The 13,239-nt window shown below is 55.2% G+C and overlaps 8 protein-coding genes across 8 annotated transcripts; 4 read left to right on the top strand and 4 right to left on the bottom strand.

Moving 5' to 3' along the window:
* The first annotated feature begins 24 nt into the window (after nucleotides 1-24).
* L226DRAFT_487191 (adenine phosphoribosyltransferase) lies at nucleotides 25-1,008 on the top strand. Its single transcript, XM_067677187.1, has 4 exons — nucleotides 25-116; nucleotides 170-439; nucleotides 515-590; nucleotides 647-1,008. The coding sequence occupies exons 1-4, from the start codon at nucleotides 57-59 to the stop codon at nucleotides 790-792; spliced, it is 552 nt and encodes a 183-aa protein (XP_067535024.1). The 5' UTR covers nucleotides 25-56; the 3' UTR covers nucleotides 793-1,008.
* Nucleotides 830-4,579, bottom strand: L226DRAFT_508835 (alpha-mannosidase). Its single transcript, XM_067678192.1, has 18 exons — nucleotides 4,372-4,579; nucleotides 4,269-4,321; nucleotides 4,199-4,215; nucleotides 4,099-4,145; nucleotides 3,709-4,045; nucleotides 3,605-3,650; nucleotides 3,399-3,559; nucleotides 3,256-3,340; nucleotides 3,117-3,196; nucleotides 3,046-3,069; nucleotides 2,887-2,989; nucleotides 2,740-2,832; nucleotides 2,655-2,686; nucleotides 2,573-2,606; nucleotides 2,390-2,514; nucleotides 1,985-2,329; nucleotides 1,763-1,931; nucleotides 830-1,710 (listed from the first exon to the last, which is right to left on the bottom strand). The coding sequence occupies exons 1-18, from the start codon at nucleotides 4,509-4,511 to the stop codon at nucleotides 938-940; spliced, it is 2,664 nt and encodes an 887-aa protein (XP_067535025.1). The 5' UTR covers nucleotides 4,512-4,579; the 3' UTR covers nucleotides 830-937.
* A 136-nt stretch (nucleotides 4,580-4,715) lies between these two features.
* L226DRAFT_560649 (uncharacterized protein) lies at nucleotides 4,716-6,028 on the top strand. Its single transcript, XM_067683379.1, has 5 exons — nucleotides 4,716-5,040; nucleotides 5,095-5,204; nucleotides 5,258-5,340; nucleotides 5,395-5,656; nucleotides 5,709-6,028. The coding sequence occupies exons 1-5, from the start codon at nucleotides 4,749-4,751 to the stop codon at nucleotides 5,946-5,948; spliced, it is 987 nt and encodes a 328-aa protein (XP_067535026.1). The 5' UTR covers nucleotides 4,716-4,748; the 3' UTR covers nucleotides 5,949-6,028.
* A 196-nt stretch (nucleotides 6,029-6,224) lies between these two features.
* L226DRAFT_571345 (uncharacterized protein) lies at nucleotides 6,225-8,123 on the bottom strand (the record flags this gene model as incomplete). The annotated part of the gene is made up of 9 exons (XM_067684542.1): nucleotides 6,225-6,378; nucleotides 6,433-6,519; nucleotides 6,585-6,692; nucleotides 6,752-6,886; nucleotides 6,964-7,050; nucleotides 7,107-7,276; nucleotides 7,328-7,804; nucleotides 7,866-7,889; nucleotides 7,950-8,123. The coding sequence occupies 9 exons, from the start codon at nucleotides 8,121-8,123 to the stop codon at nucleotides 6,225-6,227; spliced, it is 1,416 nt and encodes a 471-aa protein (XP_067535027.1).
* Nucleotides 8,124-8,228: 105 nt separating this feature from the next.
* Nucleotides 8,229-8,634, top strand: L226DRAFT_74772 (uncharacterized protein). The gene has a single exon (XM_067687215.1). It carries the CDS (start codon nucleotides 8,334-8,336, stop codon nucleotides 8,550-8,552), a length of 219 nt encoding a protein of 72 aa, XP_067535028.1. The 5' UTR covers nucleotides 8,229-8,333; the 3' UTR covers nucleotides 8,553-8,634.
* L226DRAFT_535337 (uncharacterized protein) lies at nucleotides 8,571-10,123 on the bottom strand. Its single transcript, XM_067680882.1, has 5 exons — nucleotides 9,993-10,123; nucleotides 9,467-9,937; nucleotides 9,209-9,412; nucleotides 9,109-9,147; nucleotides 8,571-9,051 (listed from the first exon to the last, which is right to left on the bottom strand). The coding sequence occupies exons 1-5, from the start codon at nucleotides 10,005-10,007 to the stop codon at nucleotides 8,827-8,829; spliced, it is 954 nt and encodes a 317-aa protein (XP_067535029.1). The 5' UTR covers nucleotides 10,008-10,123; the 3' UTR covers nucleotides 8,571-8,826.
* A 95-nt stretch (nucleotides 10,124-10,218) lies between these two features.
* Nucleotides 10,219-11,144, top strand: L226DRAFT_535338 (uncharacterized protein). The gene is made up of 5 exons (XM_067680883.1): nucleotides 10,219-10,526; nucleotides 10,579-10,652; nucleotides 10,708-10,731; nucleotides 10,782-10,900; nucleotides 10,951-11,144. The coding sequence occupies exons 1-5, from the start codon at nucleotides 10,282-10,284 to the stop codon at nucleotides 11,071-11,073; spliced, it is 585 nt and encodes a 194-aa protein (XP_067535030.1). The 5' UTR covers nucleotides 10,219-10,281; the 3' UTR covers nucleotides 11,074-11,144.
* L226DRAFT_535339 (uncharacterized protein) lies at nucleotides 11,118-13,201 on the bottom strand. Its single transcript, XM_067680884.1, has 8 exons — nucleotides 12,831-13,201; nucleotides 12,523-12,782; nucleotides 12,394-12,468; nucleotides 12,168-12,333; nucleotides 11,872-12,118; nucleotides 11,742-11,823; nucleotides 11,533-11,688; nucleotides 11,118-11,482 (listed from the first exon to the last, which is right to left on the bottom strand). The coding sequence occupies exons 1-8, from the start codon at nucleotides 12,967-12,969 to the stop codon at nucleotides 11,432-11,434; spliced, it is 1,176 nt and encodes a 391-aa protein (XP_067535031.1). The 5' UTR covers nucleotides 12,970-13,201; the 3' UTR covers nucleotides 11,118-11,431.
* Nucleotides 13,202-13,239: the final 38 nt, after the last annotated feature.

Raw genomic sequence — 13,239 nt, forward strand, 5'->3', positions numbered from 1 at the left:
GAAAATCATTATCAGCACAGTGACGCACAGTCCACTGTTAGATTCTGCCCTCCACCATGGCTGACGTCGAGTACTTGAAGAGTCTTCTGAGGCCGTTTCCCGACTGGCCCAAGAAGGTACGCCTTACATACACGACACACCAGAAAAGGGTCTGACCTTGTCTGCCCAGGGCATCGTCTTCCTGGACATCTTCCCGCTCCTCCGGGATCCCGTCGGTTTCGAGACCCTCATCACGCACTTCGTGCACAGGCTGACCTCGCACACCATCGCTAAGTCGCCCACGAAGAAGATCGATGTCGTTGTCGGCCTGGACGCGAGGGGCTTCCTCTTCGGGCCCATCATCGCGATGAGGCTCGGCGCTGCGTTCGTGCCCGTGCGCAAGAAGGGCAAGCTCCCTGGGGAGGTTGTGCACGCAGAGTACGAGAAAGAGTATGGTGTGGTGCGTTTATTCAGCCTGCCCGTGCGCGCGTGGGAAGCCGGGAGTTTGACCGACCGATGTCTTCCTGCTGTGTAGGACGTCTTCGAGATGCAGTCAGATGCTATCAAGCCCGGACAGAACGTCGTTATCATTGACGACCTCATCGCCACTGGTACGTCCTTGGAATTTTGCTGTAGGTGTTCAGATATGCTAAGGGCTTTCAATTAGGCGGGTCGGCGAAAGCTGCAGGCGAGCTTGTGGCCAAGCTCGGCGGGAAGACGCTCGAGTACCTCTTCATCATTGAGCTCACCTTCCTCAAGGCGGCAGAGAAGCTCGATGCGCCCATGTACTCTATCGTCAAGATCGACGACTAATCGTCGATTCGTTCGGAGGCCTCTGTCGACAGGACTTGGGGTTTTGTATATTCTACGGTGGCCACTGGGGTATACCAGAGACTCGAGAAGTGATATATATATAGATATATGTATTCCTAACGGCCTATACAGATGTAGATGCAGCTCAGACTATGAGTCTCGTGTTCAGCAGTGGATGGTTATTGAGATACAACACGCGCGTCACGTCCTTCCCGCCGTCCGCTTTCTCCTGTTGGCTCCTTCCGTCCTCGCTCTTGCTCTCGTTGTGCGGCTCAGACGGCCCACCCAGTGGCTCCACCACGAGCCTAACCGCGCCCAGTCCATGTCGCTCCGCGGAGTCGAGCATCTGCGCGACCAGCTCCGCGTCCCCGCGCCGCAGCACGACAATCGCAACCTCGTCCAGCTGCTTGCCCACTGCGAGTACCTCCGCACGGTCGGCGGACGGGTTGATGTGGTGGTCTTCGTCTCCCAGGACTACGACTCCGGACGCCCCAGCGCGTTGCGCAAATATCAGTTTCTCGATGAACGTGCAGTCGCCTCTGCGGACGACGATCGCCTCATTGTCGAGTAGGACATCGTCATAGGGGGCGCAGCCAAGCGGGTTGTTGGGGAAACTGACAATGCGCACACCTTCTCCGCGTCCGAACCGCAGAGTAGGTTCGCCAGAAGGCGGAGGAGAAGCAGTGGGATCCCCTCCGAAGAATGCCGTGGCAGCGACGACCATCGTCTCGGTGATAACGTCCTGTGTGCCAGGGCCCTGCAGCTGCAGCAATGGATCCACGTAGTCGAGGTATAAGCGGAGGTTGACTTCCGGGATGCGCTTCCCATTGCCCTGCTTGTCCTTTGGCGCAGGACCAAGGACAAGGGACGGATCATCGAAGTAGATCTTCTGGCCTGTCTTCACGGCGTGAGGTCCCACTGTAACGAGCGATTCAGAAGGTCACGTCGAAACACAAGGGGTTGAACATACACTTGGTGATGTCGTAACCTTTCCCGTCCAGGCGGCTGACGATGTGGACCCTGATGCCCGTCACGTTGTGCACCAGGAAGCCGTCCGCAACGGTAACCATCTTCTCCGGAGGTGGGTGCAAGTCTTCGGGCACATTTCGGCCGTCCGCGGACAAAACGAAGTCATACATCTATGCACCAGGCCCGTCAGTCTTTGATTGCTGCGAAGAATCAATCTACTCACGTAAGGCTGGTGTTTTGGCACCAAACACCAGCCGTCCGGAGTCCAGTTTTTCTGCTCGGCCTCGGAGACTGCGCGACCGACAAGCTCGCGAACGTAGTCAATGTCTGCTCGGTCTTGAATGCCTCCACTAAGGCCCGTCTCCGCGTCCCAGCCATCGTAGGCGAGGAGTAGCGCCTGGTATGCGGGGCACTGCAAGTTCTCGACTCTGCGGAGCTTCCTCCGTGCCGCGGAAATAGGCTTCATATGGGACGGCTCAAGGGATAGAATGTGGCCCTCCGTCGTGAAGACCCATTGCGACTCATCTGTATGTAGAGGATTGGACTCGTCGAACAAAAGGTACAGGTACTGTATGCCGTTGATCATACATGAGTTGGGAGGTCAGGTGAGTGGGACCAATGTATTCACCTTGAGTGTCTCAGAGAGCACGAAGGATTCCATGCGGTCGCTCTGCGCATTGTTGCGCAGGTCTTCAACGCCTACAAGCCCACAGTCTACCTTTGCTCTACGGCTGATGTCTTGGAGTATTCGTACTGGACACCGGACGCAACTTTAGCACAACGTTGTGGCTAACTCGCGGTATGCACTTACCACCAACGTCTAGGTAGAACGGGTCTCGGGTTGCCTGATTTACTGTCAGTCTCGTGCGAGGTGTCTACCCGCTCAGACTCACTCGATAGAGATACCAAGTTGACTCGACAAACTCTGCAGACGTATGGTGTCAGCGAGAAGCATTGCGTTGTAGCGCGATGACTTACCTGGTCGTAACGGGTACTGTAGTGATGTTGCAGTACGGAAATTCATATCCCAGACTTCCGGAAGTCCAGCGAAACCTCGCCAGAGATTCCAATCTACGGTCGGACGTGAGTCGCAGGAACGCTAGAGACAGTAGGCATTCCACTTACAAACTAGATGCGACTTGATAGCGTTCTCGATGTCGCCACCAAGAACTTGCAGACCCGGCCAGAACGCCGATAATGAATCCACGGTACTGTACTGTGCATCACCCTGACGAGAATTCGATCACGTAAGCGCAGCGGATAGAAAGGACAGGAGGTCCTCACCGTGTACACGTTCACACTACGATACTGTGATATGGTGAGCTCTAGGAACGGAGGTGCGCTGATATACTTACCCAGTACCCGTCGGGAGATCGTGCATACCGCATAACAGATGCATAGGAGTCTTGCCACACATCCAGGAACTCAACTTCGCCTGCGGACCAAGGATGTTCAAGATGTCATGGACAGATGAGGTAGAGACATACGACTTACCACTCATGATGTACCATTTCAGCGCGTACTCATAGAACGAGTCAATCCCAGCACCTATGCCGTTCACCTCTGGATGTAGCCAATTCTGTTATAAACTTGTGTTATGCCACTCACACGCATCACGCGACCACGATTGGACGTACTCCATTAAATATATTGACCGTATTGCCTACAAGACCTATGTCTGATCTGCGGTTCCACAAGGCGAAGAAGGCTTTATACGCCGCCTTCTCGAAACGGTCGTCCCCCGTAAGTCGGCTCAACGTCCCAAACTCAAGGATGAGCGACCCAGCACCGGCAGTACCTGCGTTCATAAGACAACGTAGCATATAACGAGAAAATTACGCACATGTGTCTGTAGACTCTCCTTTGGGCACACCATGACGCAGGTTGATCTAGCAGAAGTTGGCGTCAGGGCACTGTCTTCGACAATGCTTACGTATCCCCACCCACTCTTGCGTATGGAAGACCGGTCGGTGTTGAGAATGCGGGGAGTAACCTGACACCGAGGTCATATGCCATATCCAAGAGTTCGCCTTTATACCAGGGCAGATGGTATGGTTGTCCTGTCCGGTTGGCGTATATATGCCCAGACAACAGACCGCCTAGCACTCGGATGGTGGTCTCGAACACCTGAGGCTTAGTGTTTACATCGAAGGAGACCCAACGGATGATGTTCCGGACTGCGTTCTCAAATCCTGGGGGGTCATTCAATACCACGAAGGTATCGAGTGCGTCCACGAGGGTCACGGAGAAGTTGCCAGCCACATCGTTGGAGGCGATGTCGGTTCTGCAAGTGTATTATGTGTGCCAACATAGGGTGGGAGAAGTAGGGCTACATACGGATTGTGCCAATTCGGTCCTCTCCCCATGCATGACAAAGGCGCGAGCTGAGTGTTGAATGAGATTTGGAATGTAAGCGATACCAGTTATTTGAGCACACCTCGTCAAGAGGAAACGCTGTCCGTAGACAGTCAGAAACACCCCTGCTTCAGCGTGTAGACAGGACATACCGTATCTCATGTAATTGTCGAAGCCATGGTGCCACAGAGCGCGGACTTGTTCCCTGGAGTGCAAAATCTAGGATAGTCACAAAAGTAAAGCAACAAGACATACCTGACGGCTATCTTCCTCCCCGATGTCCATTGTGCACCCTCGACGAAAGCGTGTCCAGACCCAGAAGACAACCAGTGACTGTCAAGGCCAGCGATGAGGAGGGCGAGAAGACCAGTTGGCCAGAGCGCAGGCCACTTCATACAGACCTGGGCGGGTGAGCAACGCCGACGCGAGGGTGTCCTCGAAACCAGCAACAGTAGAGCGGAAGGACAAGGTGTTAGACTGACGTCTGTGAAACCCGTCCCGCGATCGACGTGTCGCGTATGCACGTGACATACACAGGCGCTTCGACGCGCTTCACGCGGCGCCGTCTTCAGAAGTTTGCTCAGGCTGCCACCAGGTATACTTGAGTTCTTGACTCTTCTGCGTGAACCCCGATGTCCCCCTTCTCCGGCCGACCTGTGAACATGTCGAGCGACGATTTACTGAAGCTTTTAGAAGCCCATGGTCAGCAATTCCTGCAAGCCTTTGATACCCCTGTGGTCCTAGGGAAGAGAAAGGATGTACCTGCACACAAGTCTGCTGAACGAGATGTCAAGAAGAACAAGGTCGACGAAGACCTCGAGGAGGAGGAGTGGGAAGGAATACAAAGCGATCCAGACTCGGACGTGGAGGATGAGAGCGAAAAGGATGAATCAGAGGATGCGACATACGGGGAGGATGAGGACGGTGGGTTCTCAATGTCAATGCCAAGTTGAGCTCCGAGTTGAGTATACGTCCCAGAGGATGATGACTTCACATACGAGAGTCATTCACACAAGCCAGACATTATCGTATTTTCTGAAGCAAGTACGTCCTCGGCGATCCCCAGACAGTCGAAATCAGGCTTCATGGTAGGTGCTCCTGGCACGCATACCTCAGCCATGGGTCCTGATAACATTGGTAGTCATCAAAGGTGACGAAGCTCACCCAAGATGCACCAAAGTCCTCGCAAAAGAAGACTGCTTCCGATGATGAGGATGACGACCTGTGAGTCCCAGGTCCTACGACCTCTGCCCGCAACTGACAGCCTTGGCTTTGCAGGACGAATGCCCAAAATGATGCTCTTCTACATCGCCTGGTCCACACTCAACTACTGTCCGGTTCGCTCAACCCTGATCTGGACCTGACGCCTGCACAGCGGAAGAAGGCACTTGCCGGGCGCATCATGGAGGCAGCGGGGAAAGTCAAGCTCGGAAAGGGCGAGGCAACGGTACGGAAAAGTGAGCACAACCGAGCAGCCAAGCACGTACGAGACGGGCTGTTCGAGAAGCGGAAGGAGCGACAACAGAAGCAGCTAGAGGAGGCACGTTTCTTCGTACACCTTGTGCCTCCATCGCAACTGACCTATCTTACAGGCAAAGCAACTGGGAAACTATCATCCCAAGTTGAAAGCGTTGTTTGATGCTTCGGAAACCTCCAAGCCGCAGAATCGGAAACGAGACCGAGGTATGAAGATGGGTGTCGGTTCGTTCCAAGGCGGTATCCTCAAATTGGGCAAGAACGAGATCAGTGCCATAGAAAGCCGAAGTAGCTCGAGTCGAGGTAGAGGCAGAGGCAGAGGCGGTCGTGCTCGTGGACGAGGCGGTAAACGGTGATGTATGCATATAGTACATGGATTGCGATTTGAATGCGCTGAGCTACATACAATGCATGGAATCATACTAACATAGGCTCTACATGATGGTGGCAGCACAAGATCAACACGACGAACACTGTCCGAAAGTAAAGCGAGTCCAAATCTCAGTCGTATCTGTCATGTTGGCGTCGATAGTCGTTGGAGTCGTAACTGGACCCAGAACCGGAGCGAGAACTACCCCTGATAGTACTCTACGTGAAGCGCACTTTTCAGCCAGGACGCGGGTGAACCGCACTCACCCTTGTCGACGGTAATCACGATGGTACGCTGCCGCGTATGCGCGATCGTCCGACCCTTGCTCGCGTCTGGAGCCATGGGTCCTCGTGCGCCCGCGCTGATCGTCGTAGCGCGGGCTCGTCGAGCGGACAAGCGTATCGCTGGAGCTATGTCTGATTAGACTGCTCAGCGATCGACGAACTGTTCATGCTATCAATAGAACGCACCCTGCACTACGCTCGCTGCGAGGCGGTCTGGGGTCTGTGTAAAGGTCGTCGTGCGGAGAACGAGTACCTGCTCGTCCCCGCGAGGGTCTGTTGCGGACCGCAGTGATCAGCACTCAGCTATCGGCCGGGGAACAGGATCAGCAGTGACTTACTGGTAGTGAGGATCCCGGAGATACGAATCGGGCGCATACATCCGTGAGTTCGAGTGCGAAGAATTGTGGTGCGAGCTGTGGTGAGAGCCATGGTTGGAACCATGTTCCCTATCGGTGACAATTCCTTAGTACACCCCGGAATGCGGTCATGTTCGAGAACCGCCTACCGGGAGTCGTGTTGAGCAGATGTGCGATACGCCGAACGCCCTCGGTGGTGGGATCGTCCGCTCTCGCTATGGTAGGAGTAACCGTCCATCGAGCGGCTCCCTACGGAGATCTGGTCATCGTTGTTAAAGCCAGCGCTATAGATGGTGAAGAGAGAAGACGAAGACTCGTCATTTACAAGCCCCACCACATGGAGCACGGCGGAATGACTTACCGGCAGATTTCTCGGCCGTACTGGTCCTGGACGATGACAGGCCGGGGCCGCCTGAGGGGCCTGTACCGCCCACTGAAGTCGCCAACCCTACGGAGGCACGTTGTTAGACTGTGCCGAGCAGTTCTAGTTGGTCATGAACATACCGAGTAAGTTCATTACCGTCCTCATCTTCGAAAATGACGGGCGCTCCGCTGGGTATAATGTAGTACTTGTCCTTCTTCCCGTTCTTGCCATGTTCAACGACGACGACAACCGGGGGCTCCTCTTCCGGCTCGAGTGGCTTGTCCCAGTAGGCCGGGTGATCGCGAGATGCCTATGCAGTGTTCGGTCCTGGTAAATGAAGACCCCGGAAGATAGCACGAACCTTCACAACAGGCGGGGCACTCCTCTCCCTCTCCCTACGTCTGTGAATGGGCTTCTCGCGTGTAGGGTAAGTCGACGAATGATGCACGATGTCCGGCCTGACGGCCTCCCTCGGAGCGATCGGGTTCACGACGACTGGAGGTTCATGCATGTCGTTCACGGCACTGACATGTGGCTTACCCGCATACGCCGGCTGCGGCGCATAGAAGGGTGCACCATGCGACCCGGAAGGTACGGCCGACATTGTCGGCGCGTATGTACCGTGGTCGGCGAATGCCTGCTGGAGACGCGCCAGCGAGCTCTCGCGCTGAACGAGCGGAATTGACGTGTCGCTGTGGTCACGACCCGCGAGGAGCTCCTCGAATGACTGGGTGTCGTCTGTGGGCAATACTGGCCCCGCCAACGCACGGGGAGGGGCATTATCCTCGGGGTAGTCCTCAACGGTCGTGCGATACCCTCTGGTACGCGAGAACGTTCCCTATCGATCGTAACATGAGTCAACTCTCGATTATTCGCTTGCAGGGACGTAAGAACTGTACCTCATCTTGTCTGTGGTAGTTCTGCTGCTCGTCACAGAATGTTAGTCGACGGCATCAGAAGGGTGGCAACAAAAAAGGACGTACTCTTTTGGTGGATTTCTTGGGAAAGACTTTGCGCCAGGCCGAGCCGTTCTGGGTCTCCTGCTCTTCGTACCCATAGCCGTACTGACCATAGGGAGCATCATACCCATCGTACTGGCCGTAAACGCGAGCTTGCTCCTTCGAGGAGCGGCCAAGACTAGGGAACAAACGAGGCATGCTGAAGAATCCGAACAACAAAGCACAAACAAATGCGAGAACGAAGTGGAATCAGATGATCGGTGCGAATGTGAGACGAATGCCAGCATTCAACGTCGGCGACGCGACGTTGGTGAAGTCGATGCGACGAAGAGCTGTGGACGAGTCAGGGTCAGATGGGTATCAGGGCCCCACAGGGGCAGGCGAGGGGGCATCCTTATAGCAAGCAGCATGGTAAGCATGAGGTTACCGCGCAGGCTCGGAATCGCGGCGACCTGCCATCTTGCATCTTCACGCTCGAACGCGCGCGTGCTTCTGCTCGTAATGCGCGCATGTCTTGCGGGCAATCATACAGCAGATAGGCAGCCCGGCTGTGTCAGCTGTTCGAAGCCTGGTATGGGCCGCGACGCGAAAAGTTCGCACGATATCGCATGGATAACTGCAGCTTGAGGAATAAGGTAGACAACGCGGCAGCCCGCAGGTTTTGATACAGGTTGTGTGGACTGCTGTACCCCCCTCCCGGCCATTCATCTCGTGTGGCACTCCAACACCTGCTATCTCCTGACCTGTCATTAGCATTGAATATGACGCCGTCCCCACTGCGCTTCCGGAACATGTAACTTGTTCTCGACGGTCTACCAGGGACATGTATTCAAAAAATAACACTCACCCATCCCCCGGCCGCTGGCGTGCTGGTCATGCGAGCGCACGCGGGTGCAGGGTTCTAGTTGAGAAGCGCTTGACTTTCACTCCAGAGTAACTGTTTCACTTGAGTCAGAGCTTGCGACACTTTCGACATGGCGTCTGCCGTCTGTCCGATCGGTGTGGGATCAATGAATGGAGCGGTCGTATAAGCGTTGAGGCGTTCCGAGAGCGCGACAAGAGACATTTCAAGAGATCGCGCGGACGCTTCGAGCGCAGATGAGGTGGATGAATGGGGCAGCGCAGTCTAGAGGAGGCAATTTTCAGGACGCTTGACAGTCATGGGGTAGGACACGGAGCTTACAGCGGCCTTGAGGTCTCGTTCTCGAGCGGAGGGTACCTGCTGAGGAGACGTAGGGTCAGATCTCAGCAGTAGCACGCAAAACAAGGTTTCGGCAACGGACTGGTTGGGTGGGCTTCTCTGGATAAGCCCTTGCCTTGCCTTTCTCCAGAGACGCCGTTGAGGCTAATGTCGGAGCAACCACCTCGGGAATGGGTGCCCGGGACGTAGCCGCAGGTGAGGGTCTGGCAGGATGCATCGGTACCAGGCGTTCCTGGCCAAACGCGTCCGTCTCGTCGACATAAACGATACCGCAGATCACGCATTCCTGTCATGAGATGTCAGCGAACAGCCGTGGGCTCGATCCGTCGCTTCTACTCGCCTTCCTCGGGTCGATTGTGGTTCCTGTTTTCGGCGGACGCACAAGTGGGATCCCATAACATTGGGGGTTGGGACATTCATCTGCGAGCATAGCCCACCCTCTGAGCATCCGATTGCCTATCTCAGCCGATGCAGTGTCCGATTGGTGACGTCGACGCATGAGTTCGGCAGTGTCCATGATTGGGACCAGCGGAGGTGACTCTGGTGCGCGCGAGACTTCGGTGGGCGGCGTAGACGATCGAGACATGCCACTGCTGTTTGATGTGCTTGAGATAGAATGTACGTCTTGGGGAGCAGACGGCTTTGGTACAGCCGCGATCCGTGAAGGGTGCGTGGAAGCGGCGTTTGCGGAAGACCCGGTAGATGGTGCCGGGTCGCAATTCACGCAGAAGTGAACTTCGACAGCCGCAGAAGGCGGGGATCTCATCAAGGGCACCTTAGAGCACTTCGGACAGATCCTGTCGGTGAGCACCTGGCGGGATGTTCGGTCACAACGTGCAGCGAAGTTAATCTTCTACACCACGCACCCAGCCCTTGAGCATGTACTCTCCCAAAGTGCTGGAGACATCAATTACAGTCGCCATCCGTATTTGCTGGAGATTTTAGCAAGAGGTGCGATTTGAACTTGAGCTGGAGTCGCTGGTGGCGGCGCGGAAGCAAGGGTGCTGCAGCCACAAGCCGCGACGCGCTCGACAGGGCGGGCCGACCCAGCGTCAGACCACTCTCGAGTCTGCTTCGAGTCTGCCCCCAGTGCTTAAATCGTTGTAACTCACCCACCATCACGTTCAGCCAGTGACTGCCCCTGTAACCTCCACAATGACCAGGAATCGCAAGAACGTGGCCTCAGAGAAGCAGGACACTGTCGACATCCCAGAGGACGAGCAATGGCGGATCATCAACCAAACTGGCATCCTCAAGCAGGTCCCGAGGGCAGCAGACCGGGAGCAGAGGACCACCGAAGGATCGGATGAGGAGGAAGGACTGTCACCGTTCGCGGAAGAGGTGTTCAGTGCAGCAATGCTCACTATCCCGATGTCATTCCTGCTACTCATGATGGAAATGTACGTGCCCTGAGGTTCACCCCGATGAGAATGGCTGACGTTGGGAATACAGTCTCGTGCACTATCAGTATGGAAGAAGGCCAGAAACGCGGGAGTTGGTTGATAGGCTGCTTCCGGGCGTACCAAGTGTGTGTGTCTCATTCAAGCTCAGTGTTGTGGCTGACAGCCGTGCTGCATGGAGTCATTTCGTTGTTCGTGTTCTACAGTGAGTCCGTCAGCCTCGTCGGTACCACATAACCTCATCCATTCTCCTAGCCAACCGCTACAAGCTTGACAAATGGGTGCAAACCGCATTGTTCTTTGTTGCAACGTTCGGGGGTTCGCGACTGGTCTGGCTCATCAATCGAGGCAACTGGATCAAGGTCATGCAGCAGGTGCGTCCGTCAACCCGGCTGACACTTGATGACACGTAACCTTGTTCCAGAGTCCACCTCTGGCGACTGCTTGGGTCTTCGCAGTCGTGCAACTGAATTTGCTGCCGGCTTGTGTGAGCCTTCTGATTGTCACCGCGTACAGTTGGTACACGGGCCTCAAGTTGATCCCTTGAATCTCTGACATTGGTACAATAGACAATATCTATACATACTCAATCTATTCATTACTGGGAGGGTACATTAAGGATGTGTGTTCGACGATACGCCGCACAACGTGCTGTATTCTCAGACACGGACGGCACCTTCTACGAACAACGGAGCTGGTCAAACGACCGTGGCTCTAGCCCTGCGGCATGCTCGATATATGCTCAATAATACGCCACTATGCGGGCGTGGGCTTCGACCCGTAGGGCACCTTGTATGAGCAATAGCGTACATGGACGAAATGTGCGAAGAGTGTGCGAGAATGCACCTGTTGGTACACGTTACCAGAGTATGTCACACAGATACAGGAAGATGATCCGGGATGCTTCACGGTCCTTGTCCTTCGTCCAGCTCCTTCGCTAGTGCCTCTACCTTGTCCTGAGAGAACGTCAGCCGCAACGAACAGCAAAGCGACACCCGACACTTACCCGGTAGTTCCGACTCCGGCCCTCTAGATGGGTTCGCATAGCGTTCAACTGCCATCTCAATCGTCGACCGAGCTTCGTCTGAATGGCATCCCTATGCCTATGCAGCCGCTCGACAAATGCTTTGTACACACGGTCATCTCGAGCAAAGTAATACATCTGTGTAGACGGGGTTAGGCTGGTGTGAGGAGAAAGGAGAACCGATGCCATACTGGTATTGGGTCGCCCTTAATTGTCGAGAGTGCACACGACCAAGCAGCCATCATGACTAGGTCGGCTGTGGCGTTTGCCACGCTACGAAAAGTCAGAACACACACGGCAAGGGTAGACTAGGATACGTACTAGTCTTCGACGGACGCAATGAACTCGGCCTTACCCAAGCTCTTAGTAGCGAAGCTCCGCACCGCACTCTCGGCGGTGTGGACTGGTTTCCCTTCTGTTCCCATCCGTAATGATGCAGCAACGTCTGCCGTTGTGAGGGCTATCCAAGAGTCGCCCTCGCTCATAATCAGCGTCTGCAGAAAGGATGCCATTAGGTCCTTCTGGGACTTCTGCAGACCATAGTCAATGGCTGTCTTCAAATTGATGCCTGGAAGTTGCTTGAGCAAAGGAAGCACGGAACATGGGCGTACACGTACGTAACATTATGAGGAGCTTCTTGGTCTCGGGTTTCTGCAGATCCTCGTCCTGCAGATTATTGATGTAACGGGAGAATGCCCCAAGCAGTACGATAGCCATGTCCGTATGCTCTATTCGCAGAGCATGGATGAGCGGGGTCACCTCCCCTGACTTCATGACAAGGCTCTGTGAGATTGTGGCATCAGGATAACTGCAACTGCTGGATAAGGACTAGTCGGGGCCTACCTCGAACGAGCGGTCGCGAACTTCCATGAGGTACATGATATCCTTGCCCTCTATGGCACGTAGAATCTCGTATGACTGCGCACGTTGGTATGCACGGGTGCGAAGGTGAGAACACTCTCAGAGACGTACCTCAGGTTTCCTCCATAACTGCCCGTCATTTTTCCCGGCGGCTCGCAACGCCCTTGCGACATTGGATGCGGAACTAATACGGTCAAACAGCGATTTCCGTCTTGCCCGAGGACTTGCTGGTGAACTCGGTACCGGCGAGAGTGCGCTCTCGTCTTCTCGAGGCGTGGGTGTGAACGCTGCTTCCAGCTCCTTGTGTATACGATCAATCTCGGCCTCAACACTCTTCGGAGCTATCCTCTCCGCTTCCCGCTGAATGAAGGCTTGAAACGTGTCGGCAGCGATATCCCGGAAGGTCAGTGGCGACTTACCTGAAGTAGGTAGACGAGCAGGGAGACATGGGTCCGACTGAGGACGTTCCCGAGCAGGACCTGTCAGCCTCGGTGGAGGCTCCTCATCTTGTAGCTCCTTGGCAACGTGGAGGACTACGGATGCGTTGTTGAAATGCATGCTAGTGTCACCACGGATGTCGGGGTGAGGGTCAAGTCAGTAGGGGAGCGCGAGGACGCTACGTCCCGCCGGGTATATGTGAACTCTTGACAGGGAAGGAGGATAAGGCAACCCGAGGCGACCACAGCATTCGAGAATGACGAGCAGCAGTGCACAACTGGTGTCCGGTCCCAATCGTAATGCATAGGAGAGCGGTCGCCTGGAGGCAGTGTCCGCTGTCGAGGAGGAGGAGGGTGACGTCTTGGCGGCTATGTAGGCCCGATCGAGCGC

This window comes from Lentinus tigrinus (assembly GCF_003813185.1).
Source record: "Lentinus tigrinus ALCF2SS1-7 unplaced genomic scaffold L226scaffold_13, whole genome shotgun sequence".
Taxonomy (NCBI): domain Eukaryota; kingdom Fungi; phylum Basidiomycota; class Agaricomycetes; order Polyporales; family Polyporaceae; genus Lentinus; species Lentinus tigrinus.